The sequence below is a fragment of the Anarrhichthys ocellatus genome, unplaced genomic scaffold (assembly GCF_004355925.1).
Source record: "Anarrhichthys ocellatus isolate YVR2014 unplaced genomic scaffold, GSC_Weel_1.0 scaffold2, whole genome shotgun sequence".
Lineage (NCBI taxonomy): Eukaryota > Metazoa > Chordata > Actinopteri > Perciformes > Anarhichadidae > Anarrhichthys > Anarrhichthys ocellatus.
The window spans coordinates 3545228-3567968 of NW_022280032.1; the positions used below are offsets into that span (position 1 = coordinate 3545228).

At 43.3% G+C, this 22741-nt stretch overlaps 2 protein-coding genes across 2 annotated transcripts in view; one reads left to right on the forward strand and one right to left on the reverse strand.

The window, feature by feature from the left end:
- acanb (aggrecan b) overlaps positions 1-11958 on the forward strand; it is a 15667-nt gene extending 3709 nt beyond the window's left edge. The window contains exons 2-19 of the mRNA XM_031868418.1: positions 1708-1792; positions 2151-2534; positions 3007-3181; positions 3647-3774; positions 3898-4191; positions 4374-4574; positions 5077-5251; positions 5367-5494; positions 5600-5902; positions 6040-6144; positions 6313-6420; positions 6552-7673; positions 7774-7887; positions 8020-8178; positions 8482-8564; positions 8646-8790; positions 8958-9140; positions 9854-11958. Of these exons, the coding sequence (XP_031724278.1) occupies positions 1714-1792; positions 2151-2534; positions 3007-3181; positions 3647-3774; positions 3898-4191; positions 4374-4574; positions 5077-5251; positions 5367-5494; positions 5600-5902; positions 6040-6144; positions 6313-6420; positions 6552-7673; positions 7774-7887; positions 8020-8178; positions 8482-8564; positions 8646-8790; positions 8958-9140; positions 9854-9945 (3978 nt within the window). The 5' untranslated portion in view covers positions 1708-1713 and the 3' untranslated portion in view covers positions 9946-11958. The remainder of the gene's footprint in view (positions 1-1707; positions 1793-2150; positions 2535-3006; positions 3182-3646; positions 3775-3897; positions 4192-4373; positions 4575-5076; positions 5252-5366; positions 5495-5599; positions 5903-6039; positions 6145-6312; positions 6421-6551; positions 7674-7773; positions 7888-8019; positions 8179-8481; positions 8565-8645; positions 8791-8957; positions 9141-9853) is intronic.
- A 977-nt stretch (positions 11959-12935) lies between these two features.
- On the reverse strand, positions 12936-19935 carry hapln3 (hyaluronan and proteoglycan link protein 3). Its single transcript, XM_031865623.1, has 5 exons — positions 19887-19935; positions 19000-19143; positions 15942-16340; positions 14698-15000; positions 12936-14605 (listed from the first exon to the last, which is right to left on the reverse strand). Exons 2-5 carry the CDS (start codon positions 19130-19132, stop codon positions 14328-14330), a joined length of 1113 nt encoding a protein of 370 aa, XP_031721483.1. The 5' UTR covers positions 19133-19143; positions 19887-19935; the 3' UTR covers positions 12936-14327.
- Between the last annotated feature and the right edge of the window lie 2806 nt (positions 19936-22741).

The following is a 22741-nucleotide window of genomic DNA, read 5'->3' on the forward strand; positions in this document are numbered from 1 at the left end:
ACACACACACACACACACACACACACACACACACACACACACACACAGACATTCATGCAGTTTGCACACACAGACAAACAGTATTCATAGTCTACCAGTGTGTTACAGTGAATATGATCTTGGTTTATATGCTGAGTCAGTTGAACTTAAAAAACTCTTTTTTAGCCTTTCACCAGGCTGCCAACCTCAGGTCAGCTACTGTGAGCTGCAGGTTTATTGGTTGTAAACGACACTGTGTGGCTGTTTAGAAATTAACTGAATGTGTTCTAGCAATGAATGCAGCACAATGAGGGTTCAGTTGGGACTCTCAACGGTGTCACAGCAGTGGAATGCTGAGAGAAAATAAGCAATGTGGTAATCAGTGTTTGACAGATGTGGGTTTGTGATAGCAGAGCTGACCGAAGTAGCCAGTTGGTGAACTCTATTTAATTAAGGTCAAATTTGACTTTTGTCTCAAAAAGATATAGATGAAAAAACAGTTTGTTTTACCCTAAAAAGCAACATTTGATCGTAGGAGGTAAATCAATTTATAATTTACAGAAAACAGAAAAAGAAAGCAAGACTAAGCCATGCAGCCAGTGGAGCGTTGAGTTAAATGACAACAGCAATGACAACAAACTGATGTATAGCAAGAGTGATGTTCACCGTCTAAGTTTAGCATATCGGCGTGCTAGAATTAGCAGTAAGCACAATAAGTACAGCTGAGATTGATGGGAATGTCATTAGTTTTGCAGGAATTTGGTCATAAACCAAAATATTTGACAAATTTCAATTTTGACCTGATGATAGAAGGTTAACAGAGGAAAAGTTAGAGGATCCCCTTATTCTTCATCCTCTGCACCCCATCAATACTGGCTTAAAATGGCATTGAAGTAGTTATGAAACTATTTAAGTCTGGACCAAAGTGATGGGCCAACCGACTTTTCTCTCCCAAGAGTAATGACACTAACGTAACTAAAAAGGAACTCAACTTCATAAAAGCACAAATAATTTCAAACTTCACAGCAGTTTTCCCGCGGGATATTTGGCTTATAGCATGGGAAAAACAAACTCTCTGCTTCTACCCAGAAATACTTGAGATACTGAGAACAGTTTGAGCAGCAGATTATATTTTCATACATGCACAGATACTATAAATACTCCGTATGCACGCAGACATAGAGACAAAGAAAGAACAGTTAGTGAGGTTCATTTGTCCCTCTCAGCCCTGAGCCTAATTTTAGCACTAAAGACATTTCCTGTGCCCAGAGACAGAGGGGCTTTCATTCCTCAACAAGCATGTATGGTATTTCCAAATGACAGAGACTCCTGACGTCCGCTTTCCATTTTAGCCAACGACGCTGACGTAATAACCAAATGCACTGCGTATCCTGGATCGTATGGAATATGAATGGAAGCGTACAGGAGTTAGGGAAAAAACACAGTGGCATTCAGGAGCAGAGGAAATTATAATAAACCCACTGATTCATTCTAACACTTGCTTCTCTGTTCATTCAGTGCAGCATCTCTCATTAAGACGTTTTCCTGTTTGTAATCCCTCTATACTTAGCCGTCTGATCAGTAAGTTATGTATGGGTTGAAAAGGCCAAATATGACGATACATTTTAAATGGTTTTTGTAACTTTGAGCTCTGCCCGTCCTTTCTGTCATGCATCATATCGTCCACACAAATTTGATATCAGTGTCGTCCTTTTGGTTGTTTTTCAGGTAATCATGACCCCCCTGCTTCTGCTGTGTGTGTCCTTGCCCCTCATCTCGGCAACAGTATTGTTTGAGCTTGAAAACCATGACGGTAAGTGTGGTTTAGTCAGATGGCTTCTTATCTTCACAGTCATAGTACACAAATTAAATACGTGTCTCCAGACATTTAGTTTGTTCTAACCTAATTAAATATGCTGCTGATGTATTGGCCAAATCAGATTTATTTATTTGGCTATTTTTGTTCTATTCTTACCTCACTTTTAGTCTCTTTTTAACCAACCTCAAATTATTTTCCTAATCATTTCTAGAGATGTAACATTTCCCCAAAAAGTGACAAGCAGTATAAAACAATAAAAAAAGTAAAGCAGTTTGTAAATGTATTATTATCATTAGGTTGTATCTTCATTAAAGAATACAAAGACTAACATCCTGACCTATCTTTACCGTAGAATTGGATGGCACTCTGCGTGTCAGCATCCCTATGGAGATGCCTCTCCGTCCTCTGCTGGGCAGCAAGGTAGTGGTGCCCTGTTACTTCCAGGACAACACAGTCAATGACCCCGGAGCCCCGACCCTCGCCCCGCTCTCCCACCGCATCAAATGGACATACGTCACCAAGGAGAAAGTCACCACGATCCTGGTGGCGTCTGAGGGAAAAGTTCAAGTGGAGACAGAGTATTTGGACAGAGTGACGATGATCAACTACCCGCTGGTGTCCACTGACGCCACCTTGGAGATAACAGAACTGAGGTCCAAAGATTCTGGCACCTACCGCTGCGAGGTGATGCATGGCATTGAGGACAACTATGACTCTGTGGACATCCGGGTTCAGGGTACGCCACAGAAACATGTTTCATTCAATTTACTTCACTACGGTATTAAAGTCATTATCCACTCACCACATGGCAAGCTTCTGTTTATAGAACTTAGACCCTGCAGTTCTGTGTCAAAGGTTCAAAGGCTCAAACTAAAGATTTACAGGATGAAAAAGGTTCAAACAATGCTCATGTACACTAGGAGAAAACCTGTCAAAAAAGCAGATCAAGTCCTTTTGAAATTGCGGAAATCATATCGTTGGCTGCAGGTTTAACTCTCCGCCTCCGTTTGGTTTTTGGTTGGGTATAAACCAGTGTCCATGGCATAAATCGGTCTGAGTTGTAACGGCACACTGGTTCATCAAGCTCATAGAGGTCAGACGAAATTCAAGCACAAATGTTGAAAAGAGCTCATCGAAATTGGCATAATGACTTCAAAGATATTTCATCACATTTCTTATGTCTCCGGCTCGCTCTCCGTACCTCACAGGTATTGTGTTCCACTACCGAGCCATCTCCACCCGCTACACCCTGACGTTTGAGAAGGCGAAGGCAGCCTGCATCCAGAACAGTGCAACCATCGCCACTGCAGCCCAGCTGCAGGCCGCTTACGATGACGGATACCATCAGTGCGATGCCGGATGGCTCTCTGACCAGACTGTCAGGTAGTGTTACTCTAATCTGCTTATACTGATCACTATGGACAGGTCGCCATCAAACAACTTTACGGCCACACCTACGGGAAATTTAGGGTTTCTAATTCATCAAACCTGAGTGTCTTTAGACTGTGGGAAGAAATCAAAACACACAGAGAAAGGCCATACAGAAACAAAGAGGAAATTACATGCTGACTCACAGATTCAAACCCGAGGTCTTTTTTGTTGTTAAATGTCCATTGAGTAACACATCAGCAGTCAAAGACAAGGTATGCTTAAGAGGGCTTTCACAAGCCGTAGTTCATTTGGCTAGTTCGAATCTGGGTGAGATTTATTTTCAATAATAGGCTATAAAACAAAAAATTGTATTTTACGTATCAACAGACTCACAATAAATAACATAGTAAAAGAACTGAGGCTGTTACTGACTTTTCATGTAAGTCCATCTGCTGACCAACGTTTTGACCTTTCAAGGTACCCCATCCATGAGCCGCGGGAGCGTTGCTTTGGAGACAAGGAGGACTTCCCCGGCGTGAGAACGTATGGTGTGAGAGATGTCAACGAGACCTACGACGTGTACTGTTTTGCTGAGAAGCTGTCAGGTACATTTATCTAACAAGGGTACCAAAGCTACCTGACATATGAAACCTCTGTAGCGTAGACAGGATGGTGGACTAGTCATGTCAACGTGTTTATCTCCCTTCTGCTCTCCACTCTCCTCCCAGGCAGGGTCTTCTACTCCATGTCTGTAGAGAAGTTTAGCTTCTACGAAGCAGGAGATCAGTGTGCCAAACTCGGTGCCAGACTTGCCACCACCGGGGAGCTTTACCTGGCCTGGAAGGGTGGCATGGATGTGTGTAACGCTGGCTGGCTGGCGGACAGGAGTGTACGCTACCCCATCAACATCGCCAGGCCTCAGTGTGGAGGGGGGCTCATCGGAGTGAGAACCGTCTACCTGTTCCCCAACCAGACAGGATACCCCTACCCTGACTCTCACTACGATGCTGTCTGCTTCCAAGGTAAATCCTTCCTGGAGATTTGAGGAAAACAAATCTACCAGGAGATACTTGATAAGTGTTCTGGGAGCTTCTTTGTTGACATCTTAACTCATATCTGTTTGGTATTAACTCTATTTTATGGGTTGATTTCTTCCCTAAAACTGTCGATTCTATCAAGGAATTATGCAATCTTGTCTCCTCAGCTGGTGAGGATGTCGGTGTCGTGCCCGTCAGGACTCCATCTTTCCCAGACATCATCCACATGACAACCGCCCCTGGGATGTACCCGAGTCTCACCCCCTCACCTGCGGGAGAGGAGATCAAGCGTAGAGAAGTCGACACCTTCACCCCACTGCCTGCCCCGCCCAGTGTGACAGACGTAGATGCTGCCATGGCTCCCACAGGTAAGTTGCTTGTGTACTTGGTCGATATCAAATCCTGACAACTGAAATCTAGAAGGCTGAACCTTCACCTCCTCCCAAAATTAAAGTATCTGTGGAAATCCATGCCTTTGATGACACAAAAGACAAAACTCGGCTGCAACTTTTATGCTATGTTGACCCATTCCAATATTATTGGAGATGCCTAACTCAAAAAACAATATTTCTGTTAGCTATTCAGGTTGCAAAAGTAGGCAATACCCTAACAAAACTACATCCAAGCATTCCAGCAGCAGGATCCAACTATCAGCACTGTTATATTTAGTACTTTCCCCATGTGTATGTTTTTGTTAAATTTAGAACTATGAATAAATGACCACAAACTGCATCTGTGGGGGGAAAAAGCATCATCAGCAAAATAAAGATGGGTGGTAACAAAGTAGGCAAAGCTTAAATAAGAATCAAATGAGATTTTTTACCTTCAGTCCTATTGTGTTTCTTTTCTTCCCTCCCTCTCATGTCCCAGGTGTGGTGTTCCACTACCGACCCATCACCGGTCGGTACACTCTGACCTTTGTGGAGGCTCAGCAGGCCTGCCAGAGTGTCGGGGCGGTCATCGCCAGCCACCTGCAGCTGCAGGCAGCCTTCGAGAAAGGCCTGCACCAATGTGATGCTGGCTGGCTCCGCGACCAGACTGTCAGGTAAACATAAAGCCTGTGTTTCAGGAGATAGACCAATATATTGTGAGTCCTGGATGGACTATTGTGGAAAAGCAAAGCTTTAATATATTTAACCAATATCCTCTTTTATGCTCAGGTACCCCATCGTGTCACCCAGAGATAACTGTGCTGGTAATCTGCCACACCTCCCAGGAGTCAGATCCTACGGCCTGAGACCAGCTAGCGAACATTACGATGTATTTTGTTATGTGGAACGTCTGCAAGGTGATGAGCCCAATCACTTAAATATAGTAATATAGTAAATACCTACCTAGCTATTGTATCTGGCATGTTTGAGCTCCTCTGAATGTTTGTGAATGCTTCCTCCAGGTGAGGTCTTCTTCACCAGTGACTATGACAGCTTCTCCTATGAGGAAGCTGTGCAGCACTGTCAGAAACTCAACACCACCTTGGCCACCACTGGGCAGCTGTTTGCTGCCTGGAACCAAGGGCTTGACAAGTGCCGTCCAGGCTGGTTGATGGACCGCAGTGTCCGCTACCCCATCACAACCCCCAGGTCCCACTGTGGAGGCGGTCAGGTCGGGGTCCACATTATCTACGCCTTCCCCAACCAGACAGGATTTCCTGATGAGCACTCACGCTACGACGCCTACTGTTTTAAAGGTAGTGAAGGTGTGGTTACATTTTGATTTTAAAGGAAGATAATGAACTCGCCTAAATAACAAAGTCTCCTTAACAGCACTCCTTGCAGCCAAATTCACCAACATAAGTTGTTATTGCCATTTATTAAAACTTCTCTTTTTTTCCAGCTGAAGTTTTTCACTTTGAAAATGAAACCAGTGTGAATCTGACAATCGTGACGGTGGATGTCATCAACAAGATAACAGTCACAGTTGATTACTTTGCTCCCACAGGTGAGACAGATGGATAAAAGCTGTTCTCCTAGGTCCATGTCATTACCTTACAATTTTAATATTTCTCAAAATACATGGTCCTGATTATTATCTCAAATAATGTTTTTTAGTTTTGTTTGTGTAATATTATCATTGATATTTATATGCATCTTCATCATCTCTTTTTAGTTGAAACTACTGGAGAATACAATGAAACTGAAACCCATGTAAATATTACTGAAATCGAGGAGTTTATCAACAAGACAACCATGACAACTCAGCAAGTTGCTCTAACTGGTAAGACAAAAGGAAAAACTGTGTGAATGAAAAGGCCACAGATATACATAAGATTTCAATAAAGCTAAACACAAGGACATAAGAAATAAAGAATCTAATAGACTCTTAAATCTTCTTAATATTTTCCCTAGTGAAAGCCATTTTACCTCCAGGCCCTGTTGATGTGTCCGGCTCTGGTTCAGCTGATCATTCAGCCAGCGGGGAGATCTCAGGGGAGTCCGGGACCTCCGGTACCAGTGGTGACGCCTCCGGCTCGGGACAGAACGTCATCTTCAGCGGAAGCACGGACGTCTTCTCCGGAGATCAGTCCGCCTCTGGAGGCCCGCAGGAGGCGGAAGGGGGAAGTGCTGTCATCGTCACATCTGGCGAACTGGGTAGTGCATCTGGATCTGGGGACGGGTTTGACACTCAACACTCTGGCTTCAGTGTATCTGGATCAGGTTTTATCAGTGGAAGTGGGGACATCAGTGGTAGTGGCGGAGACTCTATAATCATCATGGTGGATGGGAAGATGGAGGAGGTGTCGAAGACTCACCAAAAACCCACTGAGCAGGAGTTAGGCCAGGGAGGCATTGATACCAGCGGGTCTTTCTTGGAATCAAGTACCTCCGGATCTGGACGTATGTCCGGGTCGGGCTCCGGTGAATTTTCTGGCATCTCATTTGTTGACCACAGTGCCGTTGACCTGACAGTCCAGCCGTCTGGTGAGCAGGAGGTGTCTGGATATCACCCCTTTGGATCCGGGTTCCACAGCGGCTTTCCAAGTGGTTTTCCATCTGGTTTTCCATCTGGTGTCTCAGGCTCTGCCTCTGGGGACTTTATCCTGCATCGCGGTGATGTCAGCTCCCTAACATACAATGAAATGATGGTGGTGACCTTCCCACCACCGATGCGCTACCCTGAGCAGGGCCGTGGGGTGGTGGAGGTCAGTGGGGAAGGAAGTGGGTCAGGGATCCATCATGAATTCAGTGGCACTTTGGACCAAAGCTTGCATTTCTCAGGAAGCGGAGCCCCTGATAAAAAAACGAACGCTGAGAAGCTTTCTGTCACCTTACCGCCGGGATCGAAGGTGACTTACACTGAGTACATTGCCAGTCTCGGCCAATCAGGACTCGGGGAGGAGGGTCAGGAAAGCCGTGCTGGACCTACAGTGTATGTAGTGACTCCAGATGCAGCCTACACCAGCCCAACCACAGCACCGTCAGTGTCATTAGCAACCCCTGCTGTAGTGGAGCAGCCTGAAGTAGTGGAAGGTATGTGGTTTAGCTGTTTACTTTGCTGTAATTCTGCTGATATAATACTGTTTCCTAAGGCAAAAATAAACCTACCATATTCACATTATCCATATTATAGCAATTGTCGACCCCTGTGATCCAAACCCCTGCGGTTCAGGATCCTGCTCTGTGCAGGAGGAGCTCGCTATGTGTCAGTGTCCTCCTGGTTTCACTGGTAAAGACTGCTCAACACGTGAGTCACCAAACTACCATATCAGACATCACATTATTTTGTTTTAATGCCATTTAGCTTGTGTTGGATACTAATATATAAATATCTTTCATCATTTTTCATGCTTTTGTCAAAATGTGTCTTGATGTGTAGCTGTGCAGGGCTGTGCTGAGGGCTGGTTGGAGTTCATGGGCAGCTGTTACCTCCACTTTGCTGAGAGAGATACCTGGTCTGAGGCTGAGCAACGCTGTCAGGAGGTCAACGCCCACCTGGTTAGCATTGGCTCCCAGGAGGAGCAGCAGTTTGTCAACTGTGAGTAGCTGTGTAATATAAGTAAACGGAGAAAGGGTTATTGATCTTTCAAATTTGGGGAGAAAGAGATAAAAAGAAAATTGAAAAGGTCGAGTATTGGTGTGATGATGACGAATGCGCCATAGACAGCCGATCCAGGACCTTTTTGATTCTGAGCCCCTGTTCCTCGGGGGGATAAAACATCTTGTTACTACTTCGGACATTTGAACATTGACATTGCATTGGATGCAAGCATACTATAACAGAAGACGTGTGCTGTATAACTGGTTTGAAAGCTAAAATCTATTTTTCTTTGCGATGCAGCCAATGGCCAGGACTACCAGTGGATTGGACTCAATGACAAAGATGTGCAAAATGAGTTCCGCTGGACAGACAGCAGTCCTCTAGTAAGTTTGATTGCTTAACAACTATCTACATCATTTTATCATGTTTATGGATTCATTGATTTGTCTTTTTACCTTCCTTAGACATTCGAGAACTGGAGGCCCAACCAGCCAGATAACTACTTCAACTCTGAGGAGGATTGTGTGGTGATGATCTGGCACGAGGGCGGACAGTGGAATGACGTGCCCTGCAACTACCACCTTCCCTTCACCTGCAAGACCGGACCTGGTAAGCTTACTGGGTGGTAATATGTGTCTGGCCAAGAAGTGATTCTGGGAATTCTTTCTAGAAGGAAAATTAGTTTGGGATGTGAAACAGTTGGATAACTAAAAAACAACCAGCAACCTTGACAAGCTGCAACTGTCACTATATGTTTGTCGGTTTTCTTTTTTCAGCCATGTGCGGAGCTCCTCCTGAGGTGCAGCACGGGCGGCCGATGGGCAGCGGCAGAGAGCGCTACCCCGCCAACTCTATAGTCCGCTACCAGTGTGACGCAGGCTACACGCAGCGCCACCTGCCCGTCATACGCTGCATGCCAGACGGACAGTGGGAGGAGCCACAAGTGGAATGTACAGAAGGTAGGCTTGCAGGGAAATGCTGACATATGGATTTACCATCAATAATTAAAAAATGTTTGTGTTAAAACAACAACATGAAAGTGTAGCTCAGTTAACAGCCGCGTTGGCAGCTTCAGCAAAAGACAACCAAAACAAAGTTGGACCAGAAGCAAAAAAAAGTGAGGTCTATTTTTGGCACAAATGCCGCTTGATATAGCAAAAATGTGGTCAACAGAGTTCAAAAGTCACTTTTTTCACATATTAAATACAAGATAAATGCGTGTTTCCATGAGCTGAATTTAACGTCTGTCCGTATCAACAGATCAAAATATATTCACTTTAAATAACAGATCAGGATGCGAGGCCTATCAAAGCGAGTGAGTGACCAAAGTTACAGTCCAATGTGTTTTGGTCATTCATGTTTCCTCACGTGGGCATCTTCCGATCTGATTGACCAGTAAACTGATTGGCCACAGCAGCATGAGGTTGGGCTGCAACAAAGGTCCCTGGTTGAACTCAAACGGAGGACGTTGCACATTGTTGATGCCTTAAACCCCTAGGTTACCTGGGCATCCAAGTGCTTGTTTTTAATCCACTTCATTCATGAAAGAGATTTAAACCTTGCAAACAAACATAAATTTGCAATTACAAATTCAGGGTGATTTATACGTCTAATGGCAACTCATGTTGACATGATGTCATCAGTATGCGTACCTTTTTCTCCCCCCTCCCAGCTGGCGCCAACAGTAACCGGCTACACAAAAGATCCCTCAGGAGAAGAAGTAAAGGAGTCAGCAGCCAACAGGAACAGAGGAAGCTGCACTGAGCAGGAATGAAAAGGACATAGAACAGAGAGCCACAAAGGACCCCCTCTTGTAACGAAGCATGGACACCAATGCAAATGACGGACCAAAAAGATAATATTCCCCACCATGTATTTACACACACACACACACACACACACACACACTAAAGCACATTTAGACAGTGATAGTGTAATTGACTGATGATTTGGATCTTTGAGTGTCACCCTGCACCTTCTGAAGGCAGTTTTTTCTATGTATTTATACTGTCTAATTTATAGCCGTGATCTAGTATTGGGGAGCATTATCTCATTGCACATTTTTCTGCAATCGGTTGCCAGCACTGCACACAAAGTAAGGTAGATGAAATAGTAAGAGGCTTTAGAGTGACACACACACAGTCCAAATCAGCCCAATAAAATAAAAGTGTTTTCGATTGCAGCTGGATTCTCTGAAGTCAAACACATTGTCACGCAAACTTTTGCTATATTTGTAGGGTGTAGGGTGTTTCTCAGTAGTTTTTATTACTTTTATTCGGTCTCTAAGGACTTTATTTGTGTGCTTCAGCCTGGCGAGACAAAACTGTTTCTTACGGTGAAGGCGGAGACAGTGATTCTCAAACCGTTTTGGTTGTGACCCCTTAAAATACAGCAATGAGCACCTCTTAACCTACAATACGGAGAATGAAGTCAGGTTTTGTAAGGGGGAAAAACCTGCCGATACATTGGTGAAATGTATCGCCATATTTCAAGACCCCAAATAATCTTGTCACAACCTCAAGCTTGAGAGCCACTGTGCAGCAACACCGCGGCAGTATCAGAAATACTGAAATGATTGTGCTGTTCCAATCGATGATGAATATAGAAATCCAAGTTCAAGATGTGATTAAAGTCAGTGCAACAGACCTGGATTGAAATAATCAGCACTCATGCACTTTTGGGAGTCTTCAGTCACTTCTGTGCTAATCATTTGAATCCAGTGCACCGTAAACATGAAAAAAGAAACAATCCTCATCTGTAGCTGGCACATGCCAATCAACCCGTACTGAGAAACAAGTCAGATCTACAGTTTGATGCTGAAGTTGCTGGCTTTTCTGCCACACCCAGTTTTGCAGGTTAGGGTTTGTGACTTCTCAAGAGCAATCAACGGTGTCTGTCAGCAAGAATCATGCTTTTATGAGATTCAGTGTTTGCTAAATGAATGAAGTTTCTCACTGTAAATATTCTCTCTACAATTCTCTGAACAGCAGGATCTGTCAATAACCAACGCAGAGACGGACAATTTAATTGTTTGTTTGATTAATTCATCATCCACCCTGTTGATTTGTTGGTTTAATTCAATGGTAGGTTACAGTTATGAGTTACTTATGTGATTTTGAGCCTCAAACAACTTTGTGGAGGTTTCTGGTGTGTGTTTCATGCAATAGGGTTTTATCAACAGAAATGTACTTCTTAAAACTTGAGAAATTATACAATTTTAGGGAATAGAAGCTGTGAGAGCAGTAGAAATTATTATAAACATGACGAGAAAGACGATAGAGAAGGTGGAGGTGGCGGATACGAAATGTTGACCATGACCTTTTAAAAAGGTCAAGATTTGCTTTTCAACTCTGAGAGCAGATACAGTACTTTAGTCCGTATCTGATTTCTCACAGAACAACTCATAAACACTAAAAGAGTTACCACACACACACACACAGTCAAACTGGTACTATCATGGACACGCACACACAATTCAGAGAACACGCTACAGAATATGAAAGTGGATGAGTGAGCGCCACAAAGTGAAACACCTAGCTTGTTCAAAGTTTGCACATTTTGTACACACAACAGATATCAACAAATTCGACTTGGATGCTCCTGGTGTGTGCTGGAATTATTTTACTATCACATTAGAGCGTAAGCTCAAATTTCAACAGGAGGCCAACATTTGAGAGATTATGTGGCGGACAGTTGAGGCAAATCAGTGAGGCTGTGTATCAGTGTTTTGATTCTTCAATAAACCGAATCATCTCTTGACAAATAAACCAAAATATGTTTAACGTTGCACACAGAAACGCCTGTTGTGACTTTGTTCAGACCCTGAATGCTCATGTGAACATACAGTGTGCTGTACCAAATAAAACTTGGAATCATCCGTCTCTGTGGAATGAGTGTCCTAGTGTGCAAAACTGTCACTTCTTTACCCAGGAATCATTGCAATTTCATATTAAGGAACTGTACGATCTAACTCGTGGAAATCACGCACTGAGATTTTCTGGAAACATCATCTTTTCCCTGGAGCTGTTGAATTTAAGGTGAACTCTCCGTGCCAGGGGAACAAACCCGGCATTTAGTTTGTTTTTACCTTCCTGTGGAACCCAACCGTGAAAAAACACACAGTAAATAGTGCCTTTATCTGCGCCTACAGCCTCTACCTTCATCACTTCAGTCACCGCAAACAGAGCTGCTCTGGGTGTGTGTGTAGCCCTGTATGTATATAAGTATATGAATGCATCTATGCGGTGTGTACATTAATCCGTGTGTGTGTTTGTGTTTGGGCGTGTAATCCCTGTGTGTGTTTATGTGTGTGGGTCCACTGATGTTTGACCAGCAGGTGTAAATAGGACCTGCCGGCCATATAATCACTAGGACTTCTGTTCACACCCGGATGCAGGAGGGTGTAGCAACGTGTTTGACCCCACTCATCTAAAAGTGCATCGCGCAGGCAGACAGAGCGACGCTGTTTACATACAGTGGCTGTTTTGTGTGGGTCAGTAACCCATCTCACCTCTCTACCCTGGCATTCCTGTTTGGACTGAAAGTGAAACTGTATCGCACCTTGAAAGCAACACCAACCAGAGGAGGTGTATGAAAACCACCGAAAACATCGGAGTGTGTCGTAGCTATGAATCCAGCGATTCAAGGGGCATCTTTGAAGTTTAAATTTTAGTTTTCCTAAATCACCTGATTTCAACAAATGTGTCTCACATGAAAACTTTGTTACAGTAATGTTTTTATTAATTTGTAGAAAATAGTATAAATGCGTAGACATATGTAATGAAAAAAAAACACAAAAAAGCAGATACATGTCAGAATGAAACAGTTTTTCTCCTTCCACAATGGATGTAAACAAGGTAGTTTAAATATTACAACAATACAGATACTCACTCATTACTTCTGCTTTCATCGCAGAGCACTACTCTTAGTCACCCAGAAAAATGAAAAAGAGATGCATTATACTTTATAACACGGGATACACAGACATTTAAGGAGACAAGCAAAGACTCCAGTATATTTCACAGTGTTAGAAAGACAGAAACAGTTACATACAGTTAGTGAGAGGACAATCGTGGACCAGTTGGAAAGATCTGACAGGAACATAATGAGAAACACTCTCCACTTCCTCAACCATCAAAGTGCCCCTTAGCAAGGCAAAACAAAACAGACAAAGTAATTGCTGAATAAATACATGGTAGATGAGGGACTGAGGTATGGTTGGAGAACAGTGGTTTCATTTGAATAGTGAGATTTTTCTTAAAGAGAAATTAATCATTAATCATTAATCATGTGTGAATAAAAACAATTTAAAAACAGCTGCAAAATTATTTAAAGCACAATTAGCTTGATTTGATCTGTGAGGAAAATGTGCAGGAAAAATAACTGAATCTACACACAAACTATGGAAAGATGTTCTCTTTTCCTGCAGGATGCTGTTGTGGTTGAGACATTAAACACTATATGGCCAATAATATGTGGACACCGCTGTCTATGCAATATTAATGTGGTCCAATTAAGGTACGTACGTATTCCAGACAATGACGTGCTTCCAACAGTTTTCCTTTACTATTTCAACATGACAACAACCCCGTGTACAAATTCACAGTTTGGTGTGGAGGAACTTGACAGGCCCACAGAGAGCCCTGACCTCAACACCTTCAGGTTGAACTGCAAAGCCGAGAGTAAACCAGGCCTCATCGCTGCATCATCTCATGCTGCTGTGACTGAATGAGGGCAAATTCCTGCGGACTGGTTCCTAAATCTTGCAGCAAGCCTGTGTGGAGGCTGTTGTAGCAGCACATTAATGGTTTTGGAATGAGACGCGGGTGAAATGTCCGCGTGCCCACATACTTCTGGCCATAAAGTATAGTCATTTTGTTTGAATACAAGTGGCATCACATGATGGGTGCACTTAGTTGTTGACTGGAAGTTAAGTTCAATAGGCTGCTGATTAGTTACAGTCTTACGGAGGTGGAATGCGATTGACCCAAATGGCCTCAAAATATCATAATAGCTCCCAAATGAACAAACTGGCTAACTGCTCATTTGCTCTCAGGCTACAAGCTAATGCTAACCTCTCAAGCAGAGCTTTGAACCGGTGCGCTGTTTCGAACGGTGTGTTTGTGTCTTGTGTTGAGCCGAAGCGTCTACCGATAACAGTAGACGCCAAATTTCCGGTACAGAGGGGGGAACCCAAAACTACGCACCCCTGGTTCTGGTGGGCCGCAGTTAGCCCGGGCCTTTGTGATGGGATAACGGACACTCCCATCGGACAACCATCCGGCGTCACACCGATCCAATCCCATCAGCCTCCAGGCGGCGTACATCTGGCCCACTTTGGCAATTTGACTTCCATCACTGGCACAAGCCTGGACCGCTTCTGTGAAGTTGAGCTTGATCGGGTGCTTTAAGAAGTACACAGTCCCTAACGAAGGAGAGAGTCATAAGTGAGGATATATTTATTCTTCATCACACACACACACACACACACACACACACACACACACTTATACTGACCCTTGACAGAGGCGGAGAAGCAGAAAGCATCATAGCGGTAGAGGAGGCGATGCCGTTGTCCGTAGCTGCGCAAACCGGGAGCTAAGTCCATGCCGCCGCAGCCGTCACGCGGGGCTGTGATTGGATACTGCACCGTGCCGTCGGCCAACCAGCCAGCGTTGCACCAGTCCAAACCGTCCTCCCACGCTGAGAAGAGCTGCTCGAATGTAGCCAGAGTGGCCTCCTGGTCCTGGCACACTTGTTGGGCCCCAAAGAAGTTAAAATGGTAGCGTCCTTTCTGAGAATAGTAGGGGAACACCGTGCCTACATATAGGGAGGAGAAGTGCATTATGGTTTGATTTTTACTGTCATACAGAGCAGTATGCAGGCAGGCGACCTGATGGTTAGAGAGATGCATTTAAGAGATGCAGTTGATGTTGTGTCTGAATGCATCTGTGATAAGCATTAGCAGAACTGAAATGTTGAGGTGGGCCCTGCATTGTCAACTTGTAGAGGGGTCCTGTGTCAAAATTGACATGGTGCATATTCCAAAATAAATTTGTGTTTAACCAAATTACAACACAGAAGTGGTCAATAGGGTGCCCACCATGGAAATATCCCCCATACATCTGAATGAAAATTCCCTGTGAATAAGTCTAAAAAGTTGTGAAGCTTTCTGGTTTGCTTTGCAGCACAACTGCACATGAGCATTAGTGTTTCTCTCTCACACATAAAGACTTTACGATGCACGTATAGAAAAAGCTTTTCTGTTTTGCAAACATGAAACCTCCATGGTTTAAAAATTGTCTCATCTCGATGGTTTTACAGACAGAAAATGCTTTACGAGCCAAGGGGGACGTTCTAGCTGCAGTACTGCGACTGGCCACTGGAAGAAATCGGCGCTGTATCAGGCTTTTATTATACATCCATGGGGGGCCCACAGATTATTTTTACTCCTGGGCCTCCTAGTGACTTAATCCAGCTATGTGCTAATCTGCTTCAAGTACTTTATACTGTATAAACTCCAGGACGAAGCTGTTTTATCGGGTCACATAACAGCTACCACATCGTATGTAAACATGAAAGTACAAGATGCAAGTCAAAAAAATTATTTAGCAGAACCATCACAAGACTTTTCAGTAAATCTCTCTCTCATCCTCAGTCATTTTAAATTTCACTGCACAGAAACTGACCCATGAGTTGAGTGTCCTCACATAACATTTCACCCTCATCAACACACACACACACACACACACATTGCTCACCCCGCAGCTCCAGCTCCACCGTCACACTCTCGTCCTCCAGGCCATCGATGACCTCACATCGGTATCTCCCCGTGTCGTTGAGTTGCAGCTCATTGATCACGAGCGACATGTCGCCCGGCGCCGAGCGTCGCAAGCGCACGCGGCCCCGGAAGCCGCCGTAGCTGCGGTGGCGGTTGCCCATCGCGACCATAACCTCGGTTTCCCTGGTGAAGGCTTCGGGGGGAACAGGGGCACCGATGGTGTTGGCGGGCAACCAGGACCACTTGACCCTGGTCCTGCGCGGTGCGCTCAGCTCGGGCTCGTAGTGGAAGTGGCAGGGGAGGGTGACACTGCTCCCCCTGGTGGCCGATACCGAAAGCTGCGGGGATTCCACGTGGAGACGAACCCCGTTGAAATAGACTGGACAAGGACACGAACACCAGAAATACAACATGAGTTAAGCAGTTTAATTCTGAATTTGTTCTCTGTGTTTTGTGTTGATGGGATTAATTAAACTAGATTTCTCTAAACTGTGCCTTTAATCTGTTCTCTGTGAAAAGGCAGTACTGAAATAGTCGGGTAATGGAGCACCTGCATCGGATGTGGTTGGCAAATAAATCGTATTTTATGGTTTAACCCATCCCATCATGAAGCTTTTTAACAGCAGCCATTATAAATTCTAGTAGCAGCAATTAAAGCATAGCTGTAAACAACATTTATGATGGCTCTGATCCTTTTAGGGGTCCCCGTAAACCATGTCAGTGAGACAGGATGCAGGGCCCTGAACCTAATACATACACGGATGGATTCTAATACATCCTATATGGATGTATATTTAAAATGTTATGAGTAACACTTGTGCTCTTCCTGCTATGGTGTGTCAAAATGTCTGCTGTGAAAAAAAAGTCTTAACTGTCTTCCACTTTCATTGCACACCAATTCTACACCATAAACAACACATTGGTTTTTCTGTTTACAAACAATTAACAGTTTTGTAGCAACAATAAACCGACCACAAATGGACGTCAGCTGCTTTTGAATTCTACTGCCGGTTACACTTCTTTAAGTGAAAGCAAAGCGCCTTTCAAAATATTTCATGTTGTAATCAAAGCAGCCATGTTGAAGCCTGTGATGACACACATCTGCATCTTGCAATTCAATAAATGAGCCTCTCTCAGTGTGCAAAGACGTTGTCTGTCTTCAGAACATGGGAAGGTCCTCTCATGCTGCTGTGCACAAAACAATCCAATTCTGTTGTTTGTTTGTTGTTGTTTTTATCTCTGGAGCTGTCTGTACCATTGCATGTGTATAAAATATCCAGCTTTGCACTGAATTGTGGGACAATACTGTTCGTTAACGCTATTTCTAGCAAACAGTGTTGTTGTTATTTTGAACTCGCATCAAAACCCAGTTAAAATCAGCCTCGTTACACAGCTGCCCGGACCTCACCGTGCACATTTGAACTTGTCACACTTACATGGAACTAGCGACATTAATACAGTCTCACTGGCCAATCTAAATGGAACAGAGCCGTTGTGAATATTATTATTATTTACACCTGTACTTATCCTTAAAACTAGATGTATTCAGTCATATACTACTCACCCATATTTCATGAACCTAAACTGGTACGACTGTGGTGGAAATTTATCATATGTTTCTTTTAGTTATAACTTGTATCGCTTAAACCTGCATATACCACCCTAACCCTCTTCCGACGAAAAGGCTGGGAACCTGGCCTTGTTGTTCTTCTTCGGACAACATCTGCGAGGGTTGCAGGGGGGGGGTTGAAGGGAGAGGAGACGAGATAACGTGCATATATACTGTTTTTTTTGTTTATCTGGGTTAGACCTCCGAACCATCCGTGGGGACAGAGCTCTATCCATTCAGCTGAATTTTGATTGAAGTGTCTGTTCATTAAATTTGATTTTAATACTTTAAGAAGTTCCCTCGTGATTATTTCTCACAGAGAGGTTAAAAAGATTTTTTTCCACCACAACGACCACCAAACATAGCATGCATTAACAGCCTGAATTCATGTTTACTTCCTGTCAGTTTATGTCATTCACATACACTGCAACAGGAAATAAACCGTAATGGAATGTTTACGTTTACAACTGTGACACGGACTGTAACGAAGCCGTTGACCGAAAAAACAAGCAACATACACATGCGTTCACTTCATTTAAGCTGAGGTAAGTAGACGTAGAGTACTGTTCGACATCCTACTCACACAGGTTCACTGCAGGTTCACTGCAACACAAACCACATCAACGACTACCAGACTTTGTTTTCGTGAACCAGTTGACTGTTTGGGCTCTATTAATTATAGCTGTCTGCTGCCAACACGTCCAGGTGTTGTGATGTACACAAATGAAACATGAAGAAACATCTGTGTCTCACACGCAGGGGTGGAAGAAGTATTCAGCTCTTTCACTTCAGTAAAAGTAGTAAAACTACAGTATACATGTATTCTTACATGTTTTGTTTGTTTGTTTATCATATTATATTGTACATTTTCATATCTTTTTAAGAATTATGTATTTATATCGTGTTTATTATCATGCTCCAATCATCAGGTAAACTTTCTTGAATGTGCAAACATACTTGGCAGTAAATCATTTCTGATTCTGAAAATAGTCTGTTACACATAAAAGTACTTCATTCAGAATCTTAATTAATCAAAACTACAGAAATATTAGCATATTATTATATATAACATATTATATAACTGGATTATAATTAGTGATGCATGCAATTAGTGTAAGCATCAGTAAAGCTGCAGCTGGTAAAGGAACTCATTTCAACTTTATTCTAACACTATTTATTCTACTGTTTGTAGCTTAATCTATAATTTATTTGTTGATTATCTTTTGTAGCCCTGCTATCAATTTGAATCTGCAAAGGAACAAGTAACTAAAGGTATCAAATAAATGTAATGGAGTAAAAGGTGCAAAATGACCAGACTACATTACGAGAAATTGAGTAAATGCACTTGGTTACATTCCACAAACAGCGAACAGAGACAAACTTCCATTGCCCTCCATTTCAGTCGCACACAGACAAACAGAGGACCTACTCTCTCCTTTTCCGTTCCCGTTGCTGATGTCCTGGTAGTGAAAGCCGTTGCTGTACCCGGGGCTCCAGCCCTGTCCGCCGGGCAGCAGCAGGTACAAGCAGGCGGCCAGTAGGGGGCGCAGTAGACCGAGCATGATGCTGTCCTCTGCAGAGCCAAGACAACGATGAGAATAAACACTCAACTCTTTCTTCTTCTTATTCAGCTGTCATATAGGCCGTGAAATCAGAGAATGGCGACTGTTTGGATGAAACTATTAAATTAAAGCTCACAATTACTTGTCACAGCGATTAGAAATAGTAAAAATAATAATAATGATATATTTATGAATTAATAATAAATTAGCAACGTCCCAAAATAACTACTGTAACTCTGATGTGGCTTGAGGGAGACAAGACAAAGTGATGATTATCCGATTTCCAATGTTTTTTTAATTATTGTTTTGCTTCAAATGTGAAAAACTTATTGTGTTGTTTTTGAGCTGCCTATTGCAGTTGTTGTTCCACACATTCCTTTATGTTAAATAAAAAATAATCAACCAAAATGTATGAAAACCTTGATGACTATATGACAGCCCACATTATAATTGATTAGAGAAATATAAACTTTTCTCACATCTCAGTCATGAGACAAACAGCAGCCTGATGTACATTTATATCTTCCTTTTCTTCCTCTTGTATCCAACGTCTAGGCTTCAAGTTCCAATACTGCTAAGATTACAATGACTATCGTGTGTATTAAATGTTTTTCTTCCGTTCTGCTTTATGAAGAAGCCCGGAGCTACATTTCAAGTAAAGAGTGACCACTATAACTGAATTATACCATCGCATTAAACGGTTCTTTTTTTTTTAGGTAAAACAAAAAGTCTGAAGTCGTAAAAAGTCACTCACAGATAAGCAGTTGTCCGCCCAGCGTGTCTTCAGCTCATCTCCTCATCCTCTGCTGCCTCTCTGCTCGCCGCGCCGACGCTCGAGGGGGGAGCGCGCGCGTGACGTCACGGGACGAGGCATCCCCTTTGAGGTGAACAGTGACCTCATCATCCACGAGCCCGCATACAGCAGATATATTAGTACTAGATACAACAGCAGCAGCGTGCTCGAGTCTTTTCTGATGCTTTGTTGTTAATTGAACAATTCAACATTTACAAGTGCAGCTGAAACGATTAGTTGATTAATCGAGTAATTAATTGGCAGACAACTTTTTCGATAATTTAAGTTATTTTTTATGCAAAAATGCAAAAACATGTCATGGTTACATGACATGTTTTCCTCTTGATTGTGATTATTTGGGGCTGTTGGTTGAAGAAATCAAACATTGTGAAGGTGTCACTTTGGCCTCTGAGGTAACTGTGACGGCATTTATCACTATTTTCAGAATTTTTCACAAACCAAACAATCAATCAATTAATGGGAAAATAATCAGCAGATTAATCCATATAGAAGAAGAAGAATTAGTTGAAGTCCGACACAAAATAGTTCAAGTTAGCTCCACCTTAAATCTAATAAACTAATGATATACTGTATGTTATTATAACAGTCACAGAGGACATTTTCTGCACTTCTGTACTTTTACTTACTTGCTTTCAAAAAGAATACCACATCACCACATCTTGCACACAGATGCAAGTTGGATTCTATTAGCGTCATCGTTTAAAATAAATGGGGGTCAGGTCAAACCAGTTGACCCCTTTCTTGACCTCGTCTAATCCCACTGAAAAATGTGGTCAAACCCAACTGATATTCAACCTTATTTTCACCCAATGTAGGTGTGCAATAATGAGACAGAAACAGCTACATCTTGTTTATCCAAAGTGCAAATATAAAGCTCAAACATGCTGTAGCTTCATGTCAGCACACAATAACTCACTGGTACTTTTTATTAGGTTTAAGTTCATAGCAGCAGAGGAAAATCCTCATTAACTGTTAACAATGCAGCTGTATTTTACCACCTTTTCTGTGGATGATGCAACCCTGGATGACTCGACTCTGACTCTGGAGTTTTGAAATATAAATGAGGGATATCAAGTGTTTTCCCCTTGGATAGAAACTTAAACTCAATCCTTAAAATTTTAAACTGCACACGTATTAATTATAAATAAATATCCAAGATTTATAGCATCTTATTTGTAAAACAGTGTGTTGTCTTTTTAGATAGCAACATTGTCAGAGGCTGCCAGCTTCTGTATTCCTGGTATGTTGAGGCTGACACAGTATATTCCGTGCCCCCCCCGTCTTGGCATGGCCTCAAGTAACAAAGCAAATATTTCCACATGAACTCATATTTCAGTCATCAGTTGAAAGAATAGCCGCCGTGGTGGAAAACAAGAGAGATTCCTCCCGGTCCTGAGAGAATGTGTTGCTGCTGCGCCGCCGCCTGAATATCTGAGTGAAGGCTGGTTATCAGGGTGCAGATGGAGGCTGCCCTCCTGACACGAGCACATAGTGAATCCCGAAGCTGCACCAGACACAATTGTTTGGCACAACACTCAAAGTCCCCCAAACTGAAAGTCTCGGGCCTCTCTGAGTCCTGCACGCGATGCTTTCCTCTGTGGTCAGCCCTCTGCAGCCGCTCCTGTTTTTCTCGTGACTGGACTGACATAATAGAGACCCAGGGTTACCACTGCTCCAGCAGATCACTGTTGTGGTCGCTAATCAAGGAAACAATTTGTTTATTTACCACATTTCTGCCATTATACATTTCCATTTTGAAACATGGCTTTGCTTTAAAACCCAAACGTACACAATTCTCTGGCATTCTGTTTCACTTAAAAAGGCACTTGAAGTTCAGTTTGAGTTCATGTGCAAACCATCTAGCAGGGCTGGATTATGGACCTTGTCAGTGGGGACAGGGGTCAGGGCTCTGGGGGCCCCACTGGCCCCAGCAACCCACCCAACCCATGGCCTTAGACACAGTACATGGCCTAAATCTTCTGCAGGAAGTTGAATGCCAGGGCCTTCAGTTCGCACAGTGCAAGCTGACCACTAGGGCCCCCCCGGTCCCCGCAGCGCTTGCAATGTGAGGCTCCTCGGTGCTTAAAGTGTGAGGTGCCCACTAAGACCCCCGGGTCCCTCGGTGCATACATTGAGTGTAACACCTGGGTGCGCTGCGCCCTTGGTGAAGTATCTCACGGCCCCGCCCTCTGTCCCTGCAGGGAGGACGGGGCCCCCTGCCACCCCCCGGCTCGACTGTCAACCAGGGCGGACTTCATGTGCATCAGAGGTCTGCGGTGATTTTGGAAACCCAGCCGGCCTGTCTTGAAACACAGACTTGAAGTTCAATAAACACATGAAGTTTCCAGTTGGTAATTGTGTTAAATGATCGTTATGTCAATATTGATATATTGACCAAAACAATGGTGATTATGATTTTTGACAATCAAGCCGCCCTAAATTCAGCTTAGAGCAAACCTCATCAGTTGTGGTTTGCCCTCAACTGAACTCCTGAACTAACCCCATTCTGTTGTACTCCTCCTCCTCCTAACTTCATTCTTACTTCTTTTCCCATCCACAAACGCACAACTACTGTCCGTCTGCAACTCCTCCTCCTCCTCCTACAAACAACTATTTTATTGTCTTCTTCCCAACAAACACGATAATGTGATGATTGGTGCCACATCACCGGACACAGTCATAAAGTGTGAACAATATTTTCACATTTCTCACACACAGAGGTCACATTTACTGAATGAAACCGTCTCTGGTTAAGGTTCGGGTAAAAGTTTTGAATATTTGCATCTTTACTCATG

Excerpts from the sequence above, each read along its gene's own strand:
- hapln3 (XM_031865623.1), bottom strand. The coding sequence starts at position 19,132 with ATGCTCGGTCTACTGCGCCCCCTACTGGCCGCCTGCTTGTACCTGCTG. Across the intron at positions 15,001-15,941 it reads GGTGGAGCTGGAGCTGCGGG|GCACGGTGTTCCCCTACTAT; the intron begins GTGAGCAATGTG and ends CCCTATATGTAG. Across the intron at positions 14,606-14,697 it reads CTTCTCCGCCTCTGTCAAGG|GGACTGTGTACTTCTTAAAG; the intron begins GTCAGTATAAGT and ends CTCCTTCGTTAG.